Genomic DNA, 24,479 nt, shown 5'->3' on the forward strand with positions numbered 1-24,479 from the left:
ACACTCCAAACTCCACTATGGCCAAGACCAAAGAACTGTCGAAGGACACCAGAAACAAACTTGTAGACCTGCACCAGGCTGGGAAGTTTGAATGTGCAATAGGCAAGCAGTTTGGTGTGAAGAAATCAACTTTGGGAGCAATTATTAGACAATGGAAGACATACAAGACCCTTGATTTGGGGCTCCACGCAAGATCTCATCCAGTGGTGTCAAAATTTTCACAAGAACGGTGAGCAAAAATCCCAGAACCACACAGGGGGACCTAGTGAATGACCTGCAGAGAGCTAGGACCAAAGTAACAAAGGCTACCATCAGTAACACACTACACTGCTAGGGACTCAAATCATGCAGTGCCAGACGTGTCCCCCTGCTTAAGCCAGTACATGTCCGGTCCTGTCTGAAGTTTGCTAGAGAGCATTTGTATGATCCAGAAGAGGATTGGAAGAATGTCATATGGTCAGATGAAACCAAAGTAGAACTTTTTGGTAAAAACTCAACTCATCGTGTTTGGATGAGAGAGAATGCTGAGTTGCATTCAAAAAACACCATACCTACTGTGAAGCATTGGGGTGGAAACATCATGCTTTGGGGCTGTTTTTTTGCTAAGGGACCAGTACGACTGATGCGTGTAAAGGAAAGAATGATGGGGCCATGTATTGTGAGATTTTGAGTGAAGCAAGGGCATTGAAGATGAAACATGGCTGGGTCTTTCAGCATGACAGTGATCCCATACCGGCCGGGCAAAGAAGGAGTGGCTTCATAAGAAGCATTTCAAGGTCCTGGAGTGACCTAGCCAGTCTCCAGATCTCAACCCCATAGAAAACCTTTGGAGGGAGTTGAAAGTCCATTATGCCCAGCGACAGCCCCAAAACATCACTGCTCTAGAGGAGATCTGCATGGAGGAATGGGCCAAAATACCAGCAACAGTGTGTGAAAACCTTTTGAAGACTTACAGAAAACGTTTGACCTCTGTCATTGCCAACAAAGGGTATATTACAAAGTATTGAGATTTTAACTTTTGTTATTGACCAAATGCTTATTTTCCACCATAATTTGCAAATAAATTCTTTAAAAATCATGTGATTTTATGGATTTTTTTTCTCAGTACATCTCTCATAGTTGAGGTGTACCTATGATGAAAATTACCGGTCTCTCTCATCTTTTTAAGTGGGAGAACTTGCACAATTGGTGGCTGACTAAATAAGTTTTTGCCCCCACTGTATGTGTTATGTTAATTGTAGTGGTTTGACTGGTATGTTATAGATAACATATATAGATGTCCTGTACAAAATTGCATTCATTGTATGGCTCCATATGGGGAGCAGGGCAGTGGTGGACTACACTCATCCCATTCTAACTGCTTAGAAACAACGCCTCTTTTAAATACTGGCTGAAATGGTGAAGAATGGATGGGACATATAAAGAATTTGGGACTGGTCAATTGCTAATTTTGACTGGCCACTTGGTGGGGTTTGGTTACACCAACCAGTTTAGCTTTGATAAAGCAAATGTATGTTTACCCCAATTTAAAGGAATTTGTCATCTGATATTCCTAGATAATGTGTAGACATCATAACCTCTCTGGGACCGTTTGCCCTTGGGTATGTTTTTTTTTTTGTCTTTTTGTTTTTATTGTTTTACAAAAACATAAACCTCCCTCCACAGATAATTGTTTTATTGATAACAAATCTGAGGATTACAGGTTTTAAAAGTCTTCTGGGATTTATTGGTCCGCGTGGAGATATGGATGAGTCAGTGGAGCTGTCAAGTCGCTGAAAGCTTAATGAGCCAAGAATGCAGACAACTCTTTCATTTTATAAACATTTAATCCTTTAACAATTCTAAACTTCTTACAGCAACCAAAACACAGCACCTTGCTAGCAACGGCCCATGCACAACCCGGGATGCATTGTTTCAACACGCCACTGTTTGTTCACCTTCGGGAGAAAAATGGTTGAAATTTTAATTGTACATTATTGCTTTTTTCACCCCTTAGGCCGTGCGTGTGTGTATATATATATATATATATATATATATATATATATATATATATATATTATATATATATATACCTTTTTTTTTTTTTTTTACCTGATGATGATGATGATGGAAATTAATTTTACTACTTTTACTTAGGGACTTTTTCCCATTTGTACTTTAAGGGTCAGATTCCATATGACTTGCATTACCTTTATTTTCCGCTGTAACGCATTACAAGTCAAGAGTCCGAAGTCAGAAGATTCTAGTTTAAAAAACATTTTGCCTTTTATAATATATTACTTTAGCCGATCATGAAAGGAGATCCAGCTCTCAAGGTAGTAGTCCTTGAATAGTTTAGTTCTTTATTTCTTCAGCATACAAAATGGAGCTAAAAAAATGGACGATCTAAAAGCACAACTGACCGGTTTCAGTTGTCATGTCCTAATGACATGGCTCTGTGTTGCCCCCTGCTGTACAAGGCTTGCACTTCTCTCTGGTGCAGCAGAGCTCACCTCCTCTTCCCGAGCCTGTGTCTGTCCCTCTGGTGCGGCGCAGGACTTCTGATGCAGGCTGTGCGCAATGATGTCATGTGATCATGCACAGCCTGCCTCAGAAGTCCTGTTCCACATGCCGCACCAGAGGGACAGACACAGGCCGGACCATTTTCACCGTAAGCGATACAGAGTACAGGAGCAGGAATTCCTGTTCCTGCAGAATGAGTGGCAAAGCGTACATTGTACACATGACCACTCATTTTACTTTCTTAGTTAGTTAGTTAGGCGGACGCGAGGCCCCCATGGGTGTGAGGCCTTAGGCGGACGCCTAACTCACCTAATGGTAGAGCTGCCTCTGCATTTCAGGGCCAATTCCAGATTCCACATGACCAATACAATAAAGTGAGGAAAGAAGTGGGTTCTGTCACTGCCAGGCAGGATCTGTCAAGAAACATGGCTACTTGAGCACTTATGTGATTGGTAATGGTAGGTATATGAAAGCTTTATACTGTCCTTAAGACATTAGGAATCTGCAGCACAAATGGGTAACCTTAAATGTTTTTTTACTCGTCTAAGGAAATCAACGGCACAGTCAAAATTTTCCTTGTGAAGGATACTTTGTTTGTTTTTCACCTTTTCTGATTAGGTCTTCCATGAATTGATTTCCAAATTGATGCACCTGTACCTGTTAAAAAATACACCAAACCCGAGGGTTACTTGTGCACAAGCCTCTTTGTGTAGTCTGTACATATTGCATTTAATTCCTTCATACCTGGTTTGCTATTTATATGATCCTTAACGCTCCGAACACCAGTTCTTAACCAATGGGCCATTTATGCCATTCGAAACCTTACAGAATTCAATGACAAAAATCAGGAGCTGATCGCTAGTATGGAACGTCAAGGCCTGGCCGACACCTCACTGCTAAAGAGTATGGGATTGCATGTGGAAGAACGGGATGGAAAATTGCTCCTCAAATCTGTCAAGAAAACGTGAATGGTAATACAAGTAAATTCAGCTGGATGTTTTGAGGTGCACATGTACAAGAATATCTAAATCCCACAAAAATTGATTCTTAAAAATTATCGTATTTGTGGTACTGGATCATGTACAGGTTATTTCACTCGATATTCCAAATCTGACTTGTACCGGCTTGATGGATCCATGAGCTGTGTTTGGTATTGATTCTGAGCCCCATTCCAGTCACTTACAATGCCAGACAGCCAATGAATAAAAGAGGTGATGTGTCTAGAAGAAAGCAACAATGTGGTGATGGTGTGTTTTTTTTATTGTCGCACAACTCCAGACAAAATGTTATAAAGATCCTTAAGGTTGAACGATGTTTCACTTGAAAATGTGATACCTGAACCCAAAGAAGGTAAACTCCATTCAGGCTTGAGTTGAAATGTTGCAATTGGTTGAATAAAATATGACCATTTACAAAAATCAAGTGCTTCCTCGATTCTTCGTCTTCTTTGCCATTTATTGGGCCTATATAGTATCATGTAGGACAGGAAGAAGTGAAGCCCTGTGCTCACCCACAACCCCTTCCCTTTCCTACTTGACGATCCGTCCTGTGCTACGGACTCCTAACAGGGTGATGGTCCCCACTCCTGTACAAGTGCAGGGCATAGTGAGGTCAAACAGAAAAACACACCAGTACGTAGGTCAGAGAGAAAGTCAGTACACAAAGGGTTAAAAGGGGTACTCCGGAGAAAAACTATTTATTTTTTATTTTTTTTAAATCAACTGGTGCCAGAATGTTAAACAGATTTGTAAATTACTTCTATTTAGGAACTGTCCAGAGCAGGAGCAAATCCCCATAGGAAACCTCTCCGGCTCCAGACAGTTCCTGACATGGACAGAGGTGTCAGCAGAGAGCACTGTGGTCAGACAGAAAATAAATTCAAAAAGAAAAGAACTTCCTCTGTAGTATACAGTAGCTGATAAGTACTGGCAGGGTTAAGATTTTTAAATAGAAGTAATTTACAAATCTGTTTAACGTTCTGGCACCAGTTGATAAAAAAAAAAAATTTCCACCGGAGTACCACTTTAACTTAGGAACGGACCAGGTAGCAAATAGTGAACAGCAACCAGACGAACAAACAGAGCAAGGTCAGAACCAGAAAGTCACACAGGTTTAAGGAGCTAGGGCAAGGACAAAACCTCTATTACAGGCAATTTTATGAAGCAAGCTTGTGACTAAATGGGGAACTCCGGTGGGGAAAAATTTTTTAAATCAACTGGTGCAAGAAAGTTAAACAGATTTGTAAATAACTTCTATTTAAAAATCTTAATCCTTCCAGTGCTTATCAGCTACTACATATATACTACAGAGAAATTTGTGAAGTTCTTTCCAGCCTGACAACAGTGCTCTCTGCTGACACCTCTGTCCATGTCAGAACTGTCCAGAGCAGGAGAGGTTTTCTATGGGGATCTGATTCTAATCTGGACAGTTCGTGACACGGACAGTGGTGTCAGCAGAGAGCACTGTTGTCAGACGGAAAAGAAATTCACAAATTTCTTGGTTTTATACAGCAGCTAATAAATACTGGAAGGATTAAGATTTTATAATAGAAGTAATTTACAAATCTGTTTACATTTTCAGTCACCAGTTGATTTGAAAACGTTTATTTTCTACTTGTTTCCACCGGAGTTCCCCTTTAAGTAGCTCACCTCAGGAGAGTGTGGACACAGAGGCCAGATACCATTGGCATATTGTCTAAGCCTCCTGATGTCATGTTGTCACACAAATAAAACCCAGGAGGGATTAGATCTAATGCCCACCATATAGCAGTAAGATCCCCTAATGGCAGTGTCATGACCGATTGGGGGACAGGGAGAGTGAGCCCTAAAACCTCTCTCACTGCCTACTTGCCCATCCATCCTAAACGATTGGTCGTCAACTGGGCACCGGTCCCTTCCTGCGCTAAAGTGCACTGGCGTAAAAACACATATATAGTCGGTCACAGGCCAGAAACTGAAAACTACTAGACAACCAGATATACCAAACAGGATACAAATACTAACAAGGCAGAATATAAACAGGCAAACTGATAAGGAAACATAAGACACTGTTCACACTGGGACACAGAACAAACAAACTGGACACTGCACTCCACTAACGAAGTAGCCATTAATAATAAAGCCAAATAGGCTACTGGCCAGCGGACACACTCCACCGTGTGTAAAAACTGCTGACCCAGTAGGAAACGGAAATATGATACATAAAACACTAGACAGTCTATTCAGACTCATCCAGTTCTAAACAGGAATATAACATACAGAGCACAGGGTACAAGCAAGACACAGTGTGAACACAGGCAGAACGAACAAACATAATCCTAAAACCAACTAATGTAACACAGGCTAAAATACAAGGAGCGTGTTATATAACCATGGCTAAAAACCCAGATAAAATGACAAGATAAATACAAGGTAAATGCTCAAGCAGACATATTCAGAATATGGCACAAACAAACAAAGTAGTATTGCACTCAATAACCAGCACCAGAATGCAGGAGAACTCTGGTTAAATAACTCCACCCGAGTTCTCATTTCTTCAGAGCATTAACTATTCCCTATCCAGGTGGAATAGCAAAGTGCTCCGAATAAAACTAGTGTGTGAATACACACCTAAACAAAAATATACAAAAACAAACGGACATTGCAGGCAGTGGCCACTTTCAGCTGTACGATGCCCCGACCACATTGAAGACATTGTTCGGTAATGAGGAACATGACAAAGAGACCAAGATGGTTACTCGTCCTCTAAATTTCCCATATCTCGGTCTGATCAATGGTCTGTGGGATGTGGAGAACAAACAAGTCCAATCCACAGAGGCCGCTTTGCTGTTAACATCTTGGTGCAGATACTACAGGACACAATGGAGGTCTTGAGAAGTCAGAGCAGTTTATGTGGCACCAGGGACACTTGTGTGTGTGTTAAGTAGTTTTAATATAATGATTGCCAGTCTGCATATATAGCATAGCCTGTAAAAGGTTTCCATGTAGTTTTTATGCCGTCCCCCCCCCATTTTTTTTTTTTATAGAAAAACAATGCTTTAAAAATTTCAGCTGCATACACAGGCATTGTAGAGCCCCCTATTCAGGTACGAAAGTGTTAAAAAAAAAAAAAAAAAAAAAAGTTTGCTTTTATATTAAAATATTTTGATGGTTTTAGTGGATTGTGGGTAAACAAATACCTTTTTTTTTAATTCAACTATACCAGAAACCACAAATAATAAAGCAACAAGCACATAAAGGAAACATAATTTTTCACCTAAATCTGAAAACAGAAAGACAATAGTAAAAGAAACAGGCGAACATACCAATAGTGAAATCTAAAAAATTTTTAATCCGTCAGGCCTGTCCGGTCTTGTTTTCTCTCATTATAGTAATGTGATGAGAAATATCTCCTTAAGGCATTATGTATTGGGTTACTGAGAAAAAATGATTCCGTCTTCAGAGTTGTATGAAAATGGGATTATACAATGAAAAATACAGCACAACACTTCAGCACCAGACTAGATCAGTATGTTAGGGATGATTTACTCGATTTTAGTTGCAACGGGATCAGAATATCCATGAATAAAACAGAACAAAAGTATGTAAAAAAAAATTATGTTACGTGGGGATAAGCATGTAATATTTGCCAAGTTCAAGTATTAAATGAAGGAGATTAGCTTAAAACATACAGAATATGACTACATTAGTATTTCATTTTTTATTTTAATTTTTTTTTGGGGGGGAATGGGGCATTTTTTTATAGGGGAATGGGGCATAAACAGTACAACTAGTCAGACCCCCGCAATCATGGATAGTGAATAAGATCATTTTTACCAGACCAGTTCAGATTTGTTGACTACAGAATCACATTTAAATGGGAACTCTCATTAAAAGGAATTTTTGCTATTGCACACCTTATGGTACATAAAAAATTGTTGTAATGTACTTTGTTTAAAAAAGTTAAGTTTTATTTGTTTAAAAAAGCTGCCACTAGGTGTCTCCCTACTTGTCCAGAGCACATTTCCCCCCATCTTTTGCACAGACTTTGAACTCCTGCTGGCCTGGCAGAAGTCCAAAATCAGGAAATACTGATGGGGCGGGGGGGTGCAGCCTTATCCAGTCATAGCTCATCCCACACTCAACTGCTCTGGGCTGGCTGTAGCAAAATGAGAGAGGAAGTTCTCCCCTGTATGGCTTCAGATGATGTCACGCCTGCTGAGTAATGCCCCTTCCCAGTCTGCGAATCTGACTGAGCAGAAAATACAGAGAAATATCAAGGTATATAACTAAAAAATTATAAAAAATAAAGGCAGTGGGTGGTTTAACAAGATCATGACAGGTACTCTTTAAAGGGATCCGGTGGGGGGAAAAAAAAAAATTTAATCAACTGGTGCCAGAAAGATAAACAGATTTGTAAATTACTTCTATTCAAAAATCTGAATCCTTCCAGTACTTATCAGCTTCACAGAAAGTTGCGTAGTTCTTTTCAGTCTGACCATAGTGCTCTCTGCTGACACCTCTGTCCATGTTAGGAATTTAGATTTGGTCACCTGCCCAACTCATAGGAATTTTTCCATAGACTAGACAGATTCCTATAACCCAGAACAATTCTGCAGGACTTATGTTTTTTACATTGCTCTGTCATAATGGAAACAAGATCAACTACAAATCTTAACTTATAGAGAACAGTTTTCATCATTAAACTGTCCCTGTCATAAAAAAAAAAAATTATAATTTGAAATATCACAAAGATTTAAAAAGTTTTTATCGGTTAGGGTCTCAGTGCTGAGCCCCCCACCAATCAGGAGAAGGATGCAACAGCGTACTTTACTACCAGGCTCTGAGCAATCTTTGTCTCACGGCACCTTTAGACTTATAATGGAGCCATGATAAAAGAAAACTGAGAGGCAAGGAGTATCAAAGTATTATAACTTACGTGTCCTAGTGGTTATAACACTATTATAGCCATATTATAGTGTTGCTATTTGATGGTGGCTCAATTAATTATCTAGATGCGGATTTGCCTTGAGGGTTTCCCTGCAGATTGTTTGAATATTTACAGCTGACATTTTCTTGGAGCAAATCTAACGTAAAGATGAAATAAAATGACTTTTTTTTTTTTTTTTTTAACCATTGAGATTTCATAACTTTTTTTCACACACGTGTATCTATGTTTTTTTTAATTTTTTATTACAGTCAATCTTTCCAATTCAAAGAATAGAAGCTGGAATGCATTAGAACATTAGATGAAGGAACCATTCTGTGTGAGTTCAGGCTTCAGTTTTTTTTAGTTTTTTTTTTTGGAATGGAGAGTCTGCCAGAACGCCCCAATGCAATTCCAGGCCCCCGGCCGGTGGCTGAAGTGCTAGTTTCTCACTGTGATTAATTCTGTGAGTCCCTTTTCATTATCGCTGTCTTCCCAAAACATTGACAAAACTCATTTCCAGTGAATTAATTCAAGAGACACTGGAGTACGGAGTCCCTTCCCTCTTCATTTCTGATATTGTTTGTGAACCCGGGCCGTGTGGAACGTAACTCTGAATGAAAACATTGGAGAAGGAGGGGGGTCACAAATTCTCCACGTCTTTTCGGATTGAGTTGTTGTGAAATGTACACATGCCTATAATGTACCTCGAGGTCTACTCTCTACCCCGAGAACTTTATAAAACCATCTTCTGTGTCCCTCATTGTACAGGAGATGTGGGGAGGATAAGTGTAATAATTAAATTTTCTTTCTTTTTTCCAGTTCAAATCAAGAAAATCCCCGAAGGTTTTGATTTTAGCACGAGAAATATATTCGACTTGCAGAAATACATAATAAAAATTCTGTTTCTGTGCCATTTTTTCCCCAACAGTAACAATCTTATTTCAGGTAAGTGATGTTTTTTAGCAAAATAAAATTAAGAACAATAATGTGATTTACGTTTAGATTAAATTTAGACCTAAATGAAAATAATACAGAACAGGCCCATTACAAATCTGAATACAGAAGTCAACACTTCAATATATCTCAGAATTTAATGTAAAGATCTCCCCAAATATTGTATTAGAAGCAGCTTTTTTTTTTTTGCTAAGTGTCTATGTATGGACGTTCAGATATTCGGGTGAGTGGGGGGGGGGGGGGTGTCTTTTTTGTAAATTTGGAGCTTCCCATTACATATAGCTGGAACCAGCTTTTGTTTGCATTTCCAATTGCTAAATGTTGTCACGAATGAGTATGTAATATAATTTATAGGTTCATGTTAGTTCAGAGGTGAATCACTCAATACCCAGTCTTTCACTATGACAAAATGCAAAAACAATGAGGTAGGCGGGGAGCTACTACTAGTAAATTTAGTTTTTATGTTGAAACTGTCAAAAGGGTTTTCTTATCATAGACATTTACAGCCTATAAATGTCTGGGGGCAGATCAGCCTCTGGGATCCTGCAGAGCATACTGGAGAATACTGGGGTACATGCCCCCCCCCCCCCCCCCTTTAATTTCTGAAGGGTGGTACAAAAGCATGGTTACTCTTCATTATAATAAAGGGAGGATATGGAAGCAACATCCGTGAGTGTTTCTGTGCATGGGGGGCAATATTAGTGTACCCATTAACAACACAGTAAGGATACTTATCATAGGGTGCCCTCATACCTTCATTAGCTACTTGTTTGGCCAACAGCGTTTTATTTAGATTCTCCCCTATCAATGCATGCTTGGCTCGGCTTGTGTTGTCGGTGGAAAGAGGAGAGAAAGCTTCTGCCAGACTCCTCTACTGGGAATACAGAGAGGTCAGGTGTTGAAATAAAAAATGCCCCATCCTACTAAACTTGAGGGCAATTTGAAAGACCTACAGACTAAGGTTGGAGCATCATAGCTTGATTATTGCCCAGCTGCTTCGAGCTGAATGGTCATTGCACAGAGTTTGGTTGTTAAAGACATACTTAAATTTTTATTATTTTGAGAAAAAAAAAGAATAACCAGTTGAACGGAGTCCTCATTTGACGACAACAGTGCAGAGAGTCCACAGAATGGTTACAAGGAAACCCAGGGCGCCCAGACCCTATCATATTTTTGTCGGCTTTTCTGCCTTTGATAGAGGATTTTATACAAAAGTACGTAAGAATTGACCAGTGGAATCCAACCACTCAAGGAAGGATAGTTTATTTATGAATAAAAACCTTTCTAGCACCATGTTGGAGAACACAAAAAAAAAGTTTTTCCGTAATACCCAAGGACCACATCATTAATGACACCAGACATACCGATCTGTCAGTGTCAATCCACCAATTGGGAAACAAGAAAAGAGTGATAGAATTTAGAAGCCGTCATACCACCCTGACTCTTCGTGGCCTGTTATGTTATCAAACTAGTTCTAGGAGGACTTACCATGCTATTAAAAGATATGCGTATACCATCTAGTGACATGAAAAAAAAAAAACAACTGAGAGAATGGAAGGAAACTGGAAATCCGGCTGTAGGGAAAATAAGTGCCAGTCCAAGTCCAAGCACCCGAGAGAGTGGGATCAGAAGGAAAAGAGATAAGGCAGCAACAGCGAGAGCACAGGCTTTTAGGAGAATGCGAATAGCTGGTGCAGTATTTCAGCTGCATCCCTGGCCCGGGGCACCAGTGGTAGTATGGACCAGTGGCTCGCACACGACCCTGTCCCCTGCTAGGAACATACTTGCTGACAATGACAAGTTTCTTTTTAAATGGGCACTGTCATTTTCAAAAATTTCGTCATATAGTAGAGACATGTCAAAAGTTTTGATCAGTCGAGGTCTAACCCAACCGATTTTTAGAATGAGCCAGAAAGAAGAGCAGGCTAAGGAGACAAACTTACAATGTAAGTCTATAGGATTGTCTCGGTCGGCGCTTGCTTCCCTCCCTGCTCATTCTAGTAATCGGTCAGGGTCTGAACACTCCTGACTGATCAAATCTTTTTGTCACTGGGGCATGTGAAAAGTTTTTTAAAGTGACAGATACACTTTTGGTCAACATATTTTTTTTTAGCAGCCCGTTTTGCGTTAAGGCTGAAAACATATATATATATATTTTGTGTGTGTGTGTGTTACTCAGGGGGTAGATATTGGGTCCTAGGTGCTGGTCGTAAGGTAGGAGGCCAACAAGCAGATTTATGTGTTTATGACGAATTTGGGAACTGCATGGGCCTTTTTCCAACTTGGCAATCTGAAAAGTTCAAACATTGTGACACGTCTGTAGTTTCTATGCACATTAGTAACCAAATGTAACGTTTTCCTTTTTGTATTCTTGATCCAGTTAAGAGGCGGCACATTACCAGCTGAGCAGTAGAAAGGCTGGAGAGAAATTTTATTTCCAGAGCCCCCTTTCCCTTTTTTTCCATGAGCCCACGCTCCAATCGAATATTCTACTATGTATATTTTGGTAGAGCCTTTGAATAGGGACCATTTCCTCATAAAATAGAAAGGAAAGAAAGTTCTCTGAATGAAAAAATGCCGCCCTTTCACAGTGAAAACACGCTGATTACCGTATTGTGAGGGGCTTTAGATTCTCTCGGGTTAATCCTCTAGAACACAACAGTCCCACTGTCCTCTATGCAATAGAGTCCGGGCCTTCAATGCTTGTTTTACATGCCGGGGGGAATTAATACTTTGCCCCAATCAACCATAAAAAGGAGGCCGCGTAGAAGGAAAGAGGGCCCAATCAACATATTCCCATTGCTACCAAATAGTACTTCAGCTTTGGAAGAACCAAGTCCCCATTGTTAGGGCTCGTCGGGGGCTCTGTTTAGGCCTCTATCGTGAGTGACTGTCGTTGTCCTAATCAAGGATAGATAGCTGAGGGCTAGCAATAGGAACTGACACCAGACACAGAGTTGGTATAAACTCCTCACTCAGCCGAGTTTGGAGCGCACACTTGCTGCTTTATTCAGGAAACATACTGTTATATAGGGTTATGTAACACGGGAGGGTATAATTCAATGTATAGGACAACTTGTCCTTTTGTGATTGGTTTTGTAGCTATATGATGCGAGCTTCCTCTTTATGTTTGAGAAGATTTCTGACATGTCTGTTATGTCCACTGGCTGAGACATCATCTTCCTATATTCCAGTTAGATGTTATTTCTCCTTTTTATGGCATGGTGAATCTTCTTCTTCTTTATTCTTGTGTCCAGGCATAGTCCTGGAACTGGCACCATCTGAATTACTAATAAGCTGGTAGCTTTATAAGGGCAATAATGTTTTTCTGTTAGTATAGCAAGCATTTCATAATTTCTTTAATCAAACATAATCTTCATCCTTATCACCATCAACACAGCTGGGCCAGTAGACACTTTTTGCTCCTGTTACGTACATTCAGTCAAATTAGTTCTGTTGTTATGTCCGGTATATACACAATATAGAGATGTAGCCGATCTGAATATGTTGTCCAGATGTGTTGGAGCTTAATCCTTACAATAATTATCAGCTACTGAAGTGGAGTTGTTCTTATCTGTCTGGCAACAGTGCTCTCTGCTGACATCTCTGCTTGTCTGTGGAACTGCACAGAGTAGAAGAGGTTTGCTATGGGGAGTTGCTTCTACTCTGGACAGTTCCCGATACAGGTGTCATCAGAGAGTACTTAGACAGAAAAGAACAACTCAACTCCAGCAGCTCATAAGTACTGAAGAGATTAAGATTTTTTAATAGATGTAATTTACAAATCTGTTGAACTTTCTGGAGACAGTTGATCAGTTGATACATATATAAAAAAAAAAAAAGTAATTTTTTCCTGGATAACCCCTTTAATATTAATCATTATCTATTAAGTAAATTATACATTATGAAAACAATTTTATCAATTTAGGGAAAGTCTTCTTTGATTTGTTCACTTTTTTCTTTTTTAACTCTATCCAACGTAGACCATCACGACCGTGATATCTGGCCACACCTTGTAGAGTTTGCTATCCACATATCTTTGGTTCCTTTCTTTTCCAGAACATCTTTGCCCTCTACACTTCCCATCGTTCTGCTATCCCCAATACTGTGCCTGTTTCTTCTTCATTAAATGACCTTTTGCATTTCAAAGTACTTCCAATACTATACTTTGATAATAGTGCCACATAGATCGTGCCCCCAAATAAATGCAAGATAATTTGCAACAAAGTAAGATCAAAAGGTGGTTCCCCAGCCATAAGTAATGCTCCACCTGATTATGGTGCTCCACAAATTAAACGGCCCACATTACATCCTCATCGAAATTGTCAGAATTTTTGTTGCTTGAAAAAAGGATGTTTTTTGGACCAAAACAATTTGTATGCACATAGCCTCATAGTCAACTGAAAACATAGCCCCCCCAAAGGAGCGCGGTGCCAGGTGGGTCCAGTGCAGGAGACCCTTTTTGTCCTATGGCCACCTAAAAGATTTCCACTCTACAGAAGTGATCTGCTTGATGCCTAGGCCACAGAGTGTGATCACTACATGGATCTGTATAGATTATGTTTACTTAAATTTATATAAATTCATGTGAACAACAGTTTGAGCATATATACTTCATACAAGAGGGTTAGGACCCACTCTGTTAACCACTTCAATGGCCAGCCCATCCATGTTATACATTGTTGGTCATTTCCCATGCAGTGATATGCATGGCTGCCCATCTGAACCTGTTTTGGCTATAAATAACAGCTCCTTTTCTTAAAGGGGTACTCCACCCCTAGACATCTTATCCCATATGCAAAGGATAGGGGATAAGATGTCTGATCCCCAGCGGTGGGACCCCGCGATTTCTGCTGCGGCACCCCAGACATCCGGTGCATGGAGCGAACTTTGCTCTGTGCCAGATGACTGTCAATGTGGGTGGAGGCTCGTGACATCACAGCCACGTCCCGCTCGGAATGTCATGGCCACGCCCCCTCAATGCAAGCCTATGGGAGGGGGCGTGGCGGCCTTCACGCCCCCTCCCATAGACTTACATTGAGGGGGCGGGGTCATGACATCACGAGCCTCCGACACTGCACCCGATGCTCTAATCAAACGTTGGATGCAGAAGGTAGGTCGCGGCAGGACCCCTGCAATCATACATCTTTTCCCCTATCCTCTGGATAGGGGATAAGATGTCTAGGGGTTGAGTACCCCTTTATGGCATAGCCATTTAGGGTTTATGGGGGATATTTATCAAAACCTGTCATGGGGAAAAGTTGCTGAGTTGCCCATAGCAACCAATCAGATCGCTTCTTTCATTTTTCAGAGGCCTTTTCAAAAATGAAAGAAGCAATCTGATTGGTTGCTATGGGCGAATTAGCAACTTTTCCTCTGGATGGGTTTTGATAAATCACCCCCTTAATACTTTAGCCCAGTCCTAAGTGATTTAGACCTGTCCAAGGTTCTTATTGGGGGGGAATCCAGTGCTTTGATTAATAAACTAAGATGAGCGTTCCTGCCTTGTAAAATTGATGGCCTAAATTGAGGATAGACCATTGATAGATTAGCGGGGGGGGGGGGGGGGGGGTCTTATTCCTGGCACTCCCACCGACCAGCTGTTTGAAGGGGCTCTGTGAGCATTGCAGCTTCTTTACCTGCACTTGTACCTGCATTGCTGTACTATTGGTAATGGTCCAAGGTACTGCAATGTTGTCCTTTTACACACACAAGTGCTGCGGCCCCTTCAAATGGCTGATCGGCAAGGGTACCGAAAGTTGGACCGGCTCCTGAGAATAGGCTTTTGGTTTTATAATACTAGAAATCCCTTTAACACAACCTATGATAGACTTGTTGTCAATAGGTACAGTAGCAAATCATCACTAATACCAGTGGAATAAACTTCACCTTGACTGGCAACGATGGGCTGCTGCTGTTCTATCCCATAGCTGTCTTTAACATGTCATCATGTACCCTGAGAACAGTGCTCTAACCCAATTGGATATTTCCCATTGCTTCTCTTTCCCCTCTATCACAGCTGGAAATCTGTCACATTAAGGTTGAATCACTGCAGCTGCCTTCCCCTCCTCTCCCCTCTTCCATACATTGTGCTTAGTGTTTTACTGTAGATGGATTTTATGGTGACTGAGTAGGGCCTGCAGGCTAGTAAAAAGTTTACTTTACTACACTGATATTCTACTAAATACTGAGGTACTATTGATTTACGCTTTAACAAATGACAGAATATCTTTTGAGCACCCATGGTATTGGTATTTGGCGGATATGCAGTACTTCTATATAATTGACTTGTCTTCAGCTGTGAACTGGTGTTTAAAGGGGTACTTCGCCCCTGGACATCTCAGATGTCTAATTGTGGGGTCCAATCTCAGAACGGCACCCTAACATTCAGACGGCTGTGGTCGTGACGTCACACCACGCTCCCTCCATTCATGTCTACGTTCCCTCTTATAGACATGAATGGAGGAGGTGCAGCTTAACGTCACAACCACAGCCGACTGAACCCAGCGTTTTGAATAAAAATGTTCAGAATGCTAGGGTTCCTCTCGGAGATTGCGGGGGGGTCCCAGCGGTCAGACCTCCCACAATCAGACATCTTATCCCTTTCCTTTGGATAAGGGATAAGATGTCCAGGGATGGAGTAACTCTTAAATATCAAGGAAAACTCTGTGAAGTTCCCACCACTTTATATTGCTTATCGTCCATATAACAAGCCTACATGCTATGTTGTGGTTTTGGAGATGATCCTACAAAGCCACCCAGGTTCAATGCTAAGTATACATCTCTTCTTTCAGCGCTGTTGTCTGAAGACTGAACCAGATCTTTCTGATAATGATGCCCTTTATTTATAAAACAATCCCGACACAAACCATTCATTGCTTGTGCCATCATCATTTTTGCCGAATACCAACTGAAATCTGAATGTTAAAATTATGATATCAGTGTTTCACTCGGTTTGGCGTATACAGAGTTTGGTTCTGCAGTAACACAGATTCTGTGGGAAAACTCAGCACCTTGTCAAATACTATACGTAAGAAGACCTAACGTGTAGATGATGAGGTATGGAGAAATGTTGGGTTCTCTTGTGAAATTTGAGACCTTCCCATTTGTAAGGTTTCCACAATGCCGTATGCTTCTAAAAAATGTTCATTGTAAACCAACTAAAAACAGTTGTCTAATAGAGAGGCTGGCCATACATATTGGATAAGGGCCGAATTCTTCTTCAGCCTACAACAAAGCTCCGCTCCGCTGAGAGTGCATGTGTTCTTAATGAAAAGTGGGGAGCAAGCCACTGCCAGGCACCTCTGGTGGCAGCTTATGTCCCTTATGAACAAAAGTCTCTTCATTTTTAAATCTAACTGCCCAAATCTTTTTACATATGCTTTCCGGCTAGGCTTACATTGCTGTTGGCGTTGTCCCATTCTGGGTCCGGATGGCTCTTTTTTTTGCACCAAACAACCCCAATTTGGGTTGGAGCACAACTTACACAACCGGGTCACCACTGGGTCCCAATGGATTCCATTGTCTTGAATCAGGTCTGTCAGGGATCAAGACGTTTGCTAATCTCCCTGGGCATGGACGGAAGAGAAAAATTTATGAAAGGTGTCAACGCAGTATAGGCCAGATGGTGGATAAGTAGCCCCAAACAAGTTCCAAAGATATTCAAGCTGTCCTGCAGGCTCAGGGAGCATCAGTGTCAGCGCGAACTCAGTCCACATTTAAATGAAATGAAGCGCTATGGCAGGAGACCCAGGAGGACCCCACTATGGAGGAGACCCAGAAGGACCCCACTATGGCAGGAGACCCAGGAGGACCCCACTGCTGACACAGAGACATAAAAGCAAGACTACATTTTGCCAAAATGAATTTGAGTAAGCCAAAATCCTTCTGGGAAAACGTCTTGTCGACAGATGAGACCAAGATAGAGCTTTCTGGTAAAACACATAATTCTACTGTTTACCAAAAACGGAATGAGGCCTACAAAAAAAAAAGAACACAGTACTTACAGTGAAATATGGTGGAGGTTCAATGATGTTTTGGGGTTGTTTTGCTGCCTCTTGCACTGGGTGCCTTGAATGTGTGAAAGGCATCATTAAATCTGAGGATTACCAATGGATTTTGGGTCGCACTGTACAGCCCAGTGTCAGAAAGCTGGGTTTGCGTCCGAGATATTGGGTCTTCCAGCAGGAAAAACCAGCCCAAACATATGTCAAAAAGCACCCAGAAATCGATGGCAACAAAGAGTTCTGAAGTGGCCAGCAATGAGTCCAGATCTAAATCCCATTGAACACATGTGGAGAGATCTTAAAATTGCTGTTGGGAAAAGTCTCCATTCCAATAAGAGAGACCTGGAGCAGTTTGCAAAGGAAGAGTGGTCCAACATTCCGGCTGAGAGGTGTAAGAAGCTCATTGATGGTTATTAGAAGCAAGAAATACTTCATTGTCTAGAAAAAATTCAGGGGTGCCAACATTTATGGCCATGACTGTATGAATGGCTATCTTTTCTTTTCTCCTAGGAACAGCACCACTTCTGTATGGCATGAGATAAAAAGCCAAGTTATCTCTATTGGCTAAAGGGAATTTTTTTTTTACTAAATATACCGACTCCTCTTCTACTTGCCAGCATTGATACCCAACCAGTATGTCTCACAAGCCTTATATGCGTCTTGGACACTTGGCATGTGGCCCTGTAATGACGACTGTAGATACAAGCCACACTGGATTGGCATTTGATCACTGAAACTTCGCACCATGGTCATCACTAGCAGTGGACACCAGTGCCCAGTTATGTGATATATGGAACATGGGCTTATAAAACAAGCAGTAGTGTAGTTTGAAGCTCTTTGGCACCAATCCATTCTTAACCTGGGTCTACAACCTAACCAGCCATTCCGTCCTATGTGATGATACACTGGGGACCAGCACTGGTCTGAGATTTTTTTGGGCAAAAAAAGAGAAGGCCCTGACATACCTACTGTATTACTTGTGAACAAAAGACCAACTTTCTACTTATGCCCTGTTTGGATATATAGACAACATAGAGGATGGTCAACCAAAGCACATATGTCATAGCAATTGGGCAAAGTTAGCCAAATGTCTAGTAGAAATGCATAGTCACTGCTCTCTCCTTCCTTCTTCTACCATTTAGTCACACATCACCAAGGATTAATAGAAATGCATTGTTCCTGCTTTTTTCTCCCGTAATAATTTAGTCACAGTCACCCAGGTTTTATAAAAATGCATAGATCCTGCTATTTGTTCCCTTTTCCTATCATTTAGTCACCTAGGCTTCATAGAAAGGTTTACTGGAGTCAACCTAAAAAAAGCTCTTATTGAACAGCCCACATGTGCAGAAAAGCTTATCTGCTATATTTATAGTGTTTATTTTTTAAACTAAAATGTGCAGCTTAAACCCTACCTGCATGTTATACGCTGTTAAGTCCCATCCTGTTTGTCACGGCCGGGTCCTGAATGTCACATTTGGGTCCTGAGTGTCATGTTCGTGTCCAGTAGCTGTCGCTGGTCACTGTTCTAAAGTGGCCGCGGCCGGGCTGCTGCTGTTAAACAAGCAGCCAGCACCGTGGCTACTTTAAATCAGTGACCAGCGACAAATACCGGTACTGATGAGTGACTTTCCACGATGTTGCGCTGAGGAGCCGCACAGTGGACGTCACTAGTCAGTGCTTCACAGCACAGTGAATGCCTGAACCTGCGTCTGCCGGAGCGCAGGTTTGAAGAAGAAAAAAGAAAACTCAGGGAAGACTAATGTGGAGGGGGCAAAGATATGGCACAGGAGGGGGGGGGATCAGTGGAGGAGGGAAATATATGGCACTGGGGGATCAGAGGGAGAGGGAAAGACATGGCACAGGGGGCGATCAGTGGGGAAGGAATGATGTGGCACAGGGAAGATCAGTGGGGGAGGGAATGATGTGGCATAGGGGGTGATAAAAAGGAGTGATTCAAATGGCATAGGGCAATCAGACTGAGGAGGAGGGGAGAGAAGTGGCCTAGGGTGGATCAGACTGAGGAATAATGTAGCAAATGGGGGGAATCACAGTTGGGTGAATGATGTGACATTAAGTTCAGAGCTTCCAGGTCATTTATATTAAATATAAATATATATATATATATTTTTTTTTTTTTACTTACGCCAGTGCGTATTATACGCCCATAAATTTGGTATTTCTTTTAACGGCTAAAATTGCAATAACAAGAGGTTGGAGAGTGCAGGCTATACGTCTTCAATAGCTAACAAGATGAATTGGTCAATGACCACCTGACAGGCATCATTATATCTGCTCAGGCCCAGTTTGGGGAGGTGTGCCAACCTTGGCTGTCCAATATTGATAATTCCATATAATGTGGAGTAAACATATTTTTTAGGTATCTTGATTCGTCCTTTCCCCTGGTTTGTCAGTTACTTTCTTGGTCAGGGCAGTCGACCCCTTTTTTTTTCTCTCCGTTTTTTTTTTTTTTTTTTTTACAATTTTGGCCTGGTACCCGATCAAGATATACATTATATTGTAGGCTGCAGGAGTGCATTTTTCTATAGCTAGCAGGTATGCGTTTCATGTGGCTTTGAGTACTATGTTGAAGGAGTGCTTTAATTTAAAATAACTGGGACCCCCCCAAAATCTGCTGCCCAGCGCCCTGGCTCTTCCCTTGTATGATGCTGTGTTGACACTGGCACAAAGCAGTGGTTGACACGTCTCCATAAAATCTCTATGGGAGAGCCAGAGATGCACAAACTCTGTATCTCTGGCTCTCCCAGAGGGATGCAGGGAGGGGGCATGTTGACCACCGCTTTTTGCAGTTGTCGTAACCGCATCATTATTGAGGAGAGCCAGGGCGCCGGGCAGGAGATCGCGGGGGTGTCTCAGCAGTCGGACTTCCCGCCATCTAGCACTTATTTCCTATTCTGCGGATAGGGGATAAGATTTTTTAAACTGGAGTAGTCTTTTAAGAAGCCATTTACGTATTATGTAAAATGTTGTACTCTGTTTGACTTTGAGCTCCATCTTAGCTCCTTCAAGAGACTTAATTTGATTTATATACTGGTTTTGTTGTTTACCTTGTGATACTGTTGCGGTGGCTTTTTGAAAACCTTTACTAAAAAAATACTTTTGAGCACAAAATAATAATAGGATATTTAGTATTTTAGGCAAGAGCTAGAGATTCAGCATTAAAATAAATAGTTTTAATGTATATTTTATATGCTGTCATCTGTCAGATTCATTCCAGACCATAGCTCATTCCCCTTATGCAGTTGTAGTAGTCTCACACTTCATTTGTTAGAAATTACTGGGAATAGATGGTTCAACCAGCAAATTCAGCATCCCTACACAAACAAGGCTCCCTGCTCTTTGGCTTTGGCGGTGTTCACAAAAATAAATCGAGATCCTAATAAGTTCAAGACGTTTTCTCTGAAGTGGAAGCCATAAAACAACCTGGCAATGTAAAGAGGACTGTCCTCATCACGTGGAGCTCGATTCATCGGATTCATCTCACTTATCATGGAAGGTTGACAGGGCTGGTCTACAGATGTGCCACTTGGCAAGAGTCATTAGGAGACCGTAAAAGGGAAGGACCCATGGTCTCATTACATCAACTTTGCTTAGACTTTGTGTAGACATTTGCATCCAAATGTTTTTATTGATCCAATGCAGCTAAACAAATTTGGCATCTTTGCAAATAGTCTTCATGTAAAGGAGTAGTCCAGCCCTGAAAAACATATAAGTTTCAGATCACGGGGGGTCCGACCATTGGGACCCCCCCTGCAATCTCCCGTACGGGGCCCCGGCAGCCCGCGGGAAGGGGGCGTGCCGACCACCGCACGAAGTGGCTGCTGACACGCCCCATCAATACAACTCTATGGAAAAGCCGGAGCACTGCCTTGGGCAATCTCCAGCTCTGCCATAGCGCTGTATTGAGGGGCATGTCGGCTGCTGCTTCGTGCCATGGTCAACATGCGCTCTCTGGCCAGCGAGCCGGGGCCTCTTACAGGAGATTGCGGGGGGGGGGGGGGAGGGCCAGCGGTCAGACCGCCCACGTTCTGCAACTTATCCCCCTTATAGGGGATATGTTTTTCAGGACTGGACTACTCATTTAATAATATAAAAAAAAGAAAATTATATTGTTTTGATTATACAGCTCTTATTCGGACCTATAAGTCTCCATATTCACAGACTACAAAGTAACCCTGATGGTCGTTCATATACAAGGGTATTCTCTGTCATTGAAAGGACACTTGTCAGAAGGGAAGGGGCACAAATGTTGCATTTCCATTATTGTTGCCAACGCATTCCCTTATTTACATGGGAACATGATTTTTATCACCGTATAAAAGATGTGATCAACCGATTAACAAGTGTTCGCTTGTTGGCTGATCGCTGGTCTTTTACACGGGACAGTAATCAGGCCATTGGCCATTATTTGTCTTTTGCAAAAGGCACCTTAAGGGTAATCAAAGAGGAGGAAAAGTTATACTTTTCCTGACTACTGGAGCTTTAACTGTGCCCAGGTCCCTTGTCGGAAGTTTAAAATCATGCGGCCATTGGTTACCGATGCAGGCATGTTTTTGTCTAAATGCGTTGATCACTATATGGTAACCCGCCCAATCTCAGAAGTGATGGTAAGGGGAGTGGATTGCCTTACAGTACTAGAAACCCCAAAAACATTCTTGTTTGGAAAATAAGGTCCATCTATTCCAGGCATAGAAAACTTTTCGCACTGCAGATGTTTTGGACTACATATCCCATAATGCTTTGGCAGCATTTTGGCGGTAAGCATCATGGGAGATGAAGTCCACAACATCTGCAGTGCCTACCCCTGATCCACTCCATGCTTAGCTGATGATTGACCAAGCGCCCATTAGCGTGATGCGGACCGTGGCCAGCGTCTGAGCTCCCCCAATTCCATCATCGCCTCCCTGCAGAAGTCACCGAAATCGGGACCTCCATTCTAGCAATTTGATCCGAAGGACAGCGATCGTGTGAGTGCTCCGTTTCCCTTTCTTCCATATATTATAGTTGTACATATATGGACCTCATGGGCCAATATGGATCCTGGGACCCTGGAGTGTCCACTGGCAGACCAGCCTAACACTGCAGAAATATATAGAATTTAGAAGCCTGACAAAGAAGGCAGCATGTAGGATTTAAGGGCAGTTGTAGGGTTAACAAGCCCCCATCATTGCCCTGTTAAGCATACTTGGTTACATTACATAACTGTAAATAGTCATATAGTTCTAGTGGTGTTGTCCATAACCAGACCTAATGGGCCATGATAGAACCTGGGTCCCTGGAGGATCCTTTGTTGGGTCAGTCTAACACACCGCAGATGTATATGTAGAATACAAAGTAGGCAACATATAGGACTTAAGAAATTTTAAGAACAGGTTAAACAGAAACCCATAGTTGTCCCCCTAAACCTTCTTAATTGTATTACATAACTAAAACACTGTGTCCACTTGTTGCCCAGTAACCAGAATACCCGATCAGCATCTTGTGCTGCCATCAGGGCTGCTGCTCCCCAGACGCTACATTATTAGTTGGATATACTGCGGAGGTCTCCTTTGTGGCAGGCATCATTTCCCGGTTAGATGGGCAGATACCCAATTAAATCTAAACAATCTCCTCAATTCTTAGTGGCTTTCCTACTGTCTGCAATGCCAAAAATGTGCAGCTGCTTCTGTATTTGATCTCTTGAGTGACACTTAGCTCCCTCCCTGGAAGCCCTTCTTCATTACGTGGGGGATAACCAGTGTACAGATTATAAAAATAAATAAGAAAAAAAAGAAAAAATTCTAGCTTAAAAAAAAAATTTGAAAAAACTTTCACATTTTTGCACTTCTACCTAAATAAGAATTAAACAAAAAAAATCCAACTTAAAAAAATATGAGAAAAAAAAATTTCTCTAACATTTTTGCAGTTCTACCTAACTTTTTTTTAAAGTCAAAACACATCAGGTCTTTCACCCGGAAGCCGGCCCTGAGGATGACCATCCTTACCCAGATAATGTAAATTGAAGCTCCTTCCACCATGGTTTGTGGCCACGTTCCCTAACATGTGGCTCCCAAGCTGTTGCAAAACGACAACACCCATCATGCCCTGACAGTGGCAGGCAGAGCACCCTCCATCAAGAGGGCACTCTAGGTGGCTGCCTATTTTGCCTATAGGCAGAGCCGGCCCTGAGGATGACCATCCTTACCCAGATACTGTAAATTGAAGCTCCTTCAACCATAGTTTATGGCTACATTCCTTAACCTGTGGCTCCCAAGCTGTTGCAAAACGACAACACCCATCATGCCCTGACAGCCAAAGACTGTCAGGGCATGATGGGAGTTGTTGTTTTGCAACCGCTGGAGAGCCACAGGTTAGGGAATAGCCATAAACCATGGTTGAAGAAGCTTCAATAACCTCACTTTATTCTCTCTCTCTGCTCTGTGTCTCTGTATACTATTGACCCCTGTGGTGTGAGACAAAGACCATTTTTGGTACAAGTTAATTTCACAAAACAGGTCTAAGAATCCCCAGGGAGCTCATACCCCAAGAGTTTATAATTGCAGGGATTTTCGCATTAAATGTTGCATTACAGGCAAGAGGTTTTGGGTATTGGATTTCCATCTGACCACCGAAGGCTTCAGTTCTGGGGGTTGAGTGTGCTCCCCAGTGTCTTGTGATAATTACAGAAGCAAGTCTTGGCTTCCACCCGGATCCTGATCACAATCTTCTGAAGGAGCTGTGGCTTTCTCTAATGACATGTCTGCTCTGCCGTGTTTATAAGCCACTATCTTTTTTTGTAGGATGGGATCAACTGAGCTAAATCAAACACACATGGCGGGCCTTTGCCTTTCTCTCCCTCTGTATTATCAGCTTTGTCTTGTTATGCTGAAGGAAATGGTTGCAAAAAAAATCTACCGATACAATAGACTTGTGGTACGGGGCCCATAGATGAAGCACATGATGGGTCATAACCAGGAATGACAACTGTTACAGCATTGTCGAAACTCTTTTTGATTGGCTGCTCCACCGGTTTGTCAGTCTTCACCAGGGCCGGCTCTGCCTATAGGGCCCTCTTGAAAGTTACAACCAGCATCCAAACCACTCACTCAGCCA

The 24,479-nt window shown here is 41.8% G+C and overlaps 1 protein-coding gene across 3 annotated transcripts in view; it reads left to right on the top strand.

Annotated features, from left to right (window-relative positions):
- Positions 1-24,479, top strand: part of ATXN10 (ataxin 10) — a 257,913-nt gene that overhangs the window by 141,882 nt on the left and 91,552 nt on the right. The window contains exons 11-13 of one of the 3 annotated variants that reach the window (XR_008843212.1): positions 3,289-3,473; positions 8,679-8,746; positions 9,229-9,354. Coding sequence is in view for 1 of the 3 variants with exons in the window: in XM_056517502.1 (XP_056373477.1) it covers positions 3,289-3,470 (182 nt within the window). In the remaining 2 variants the exon portion in view is untranslated. Of the gene's footprint in view, positions 1-3,288; positions 3,910-8,678; positions 8,747-9,228; positions 9,355-24,479 lie in introns of those variants that run through there. The other 2 variants (XR_008843213.1, XM_056517502.1) reach the window with 2 other exon arrangements.

The sequence above is a fragment of the Hyla sarda genome, chromosome 4 (assembly GCF_029499605.1).
Source record: "Hyla sarda isolate aHylSar1 chromosome 4, aHylSar1.hap1, whole genome shotgun sequence".
Lineage (NCBI taxonomy): Eukaryota > Metazoa > Chordata > Amphibia > Anura > Hylidae > Hyla > Hyla sarda.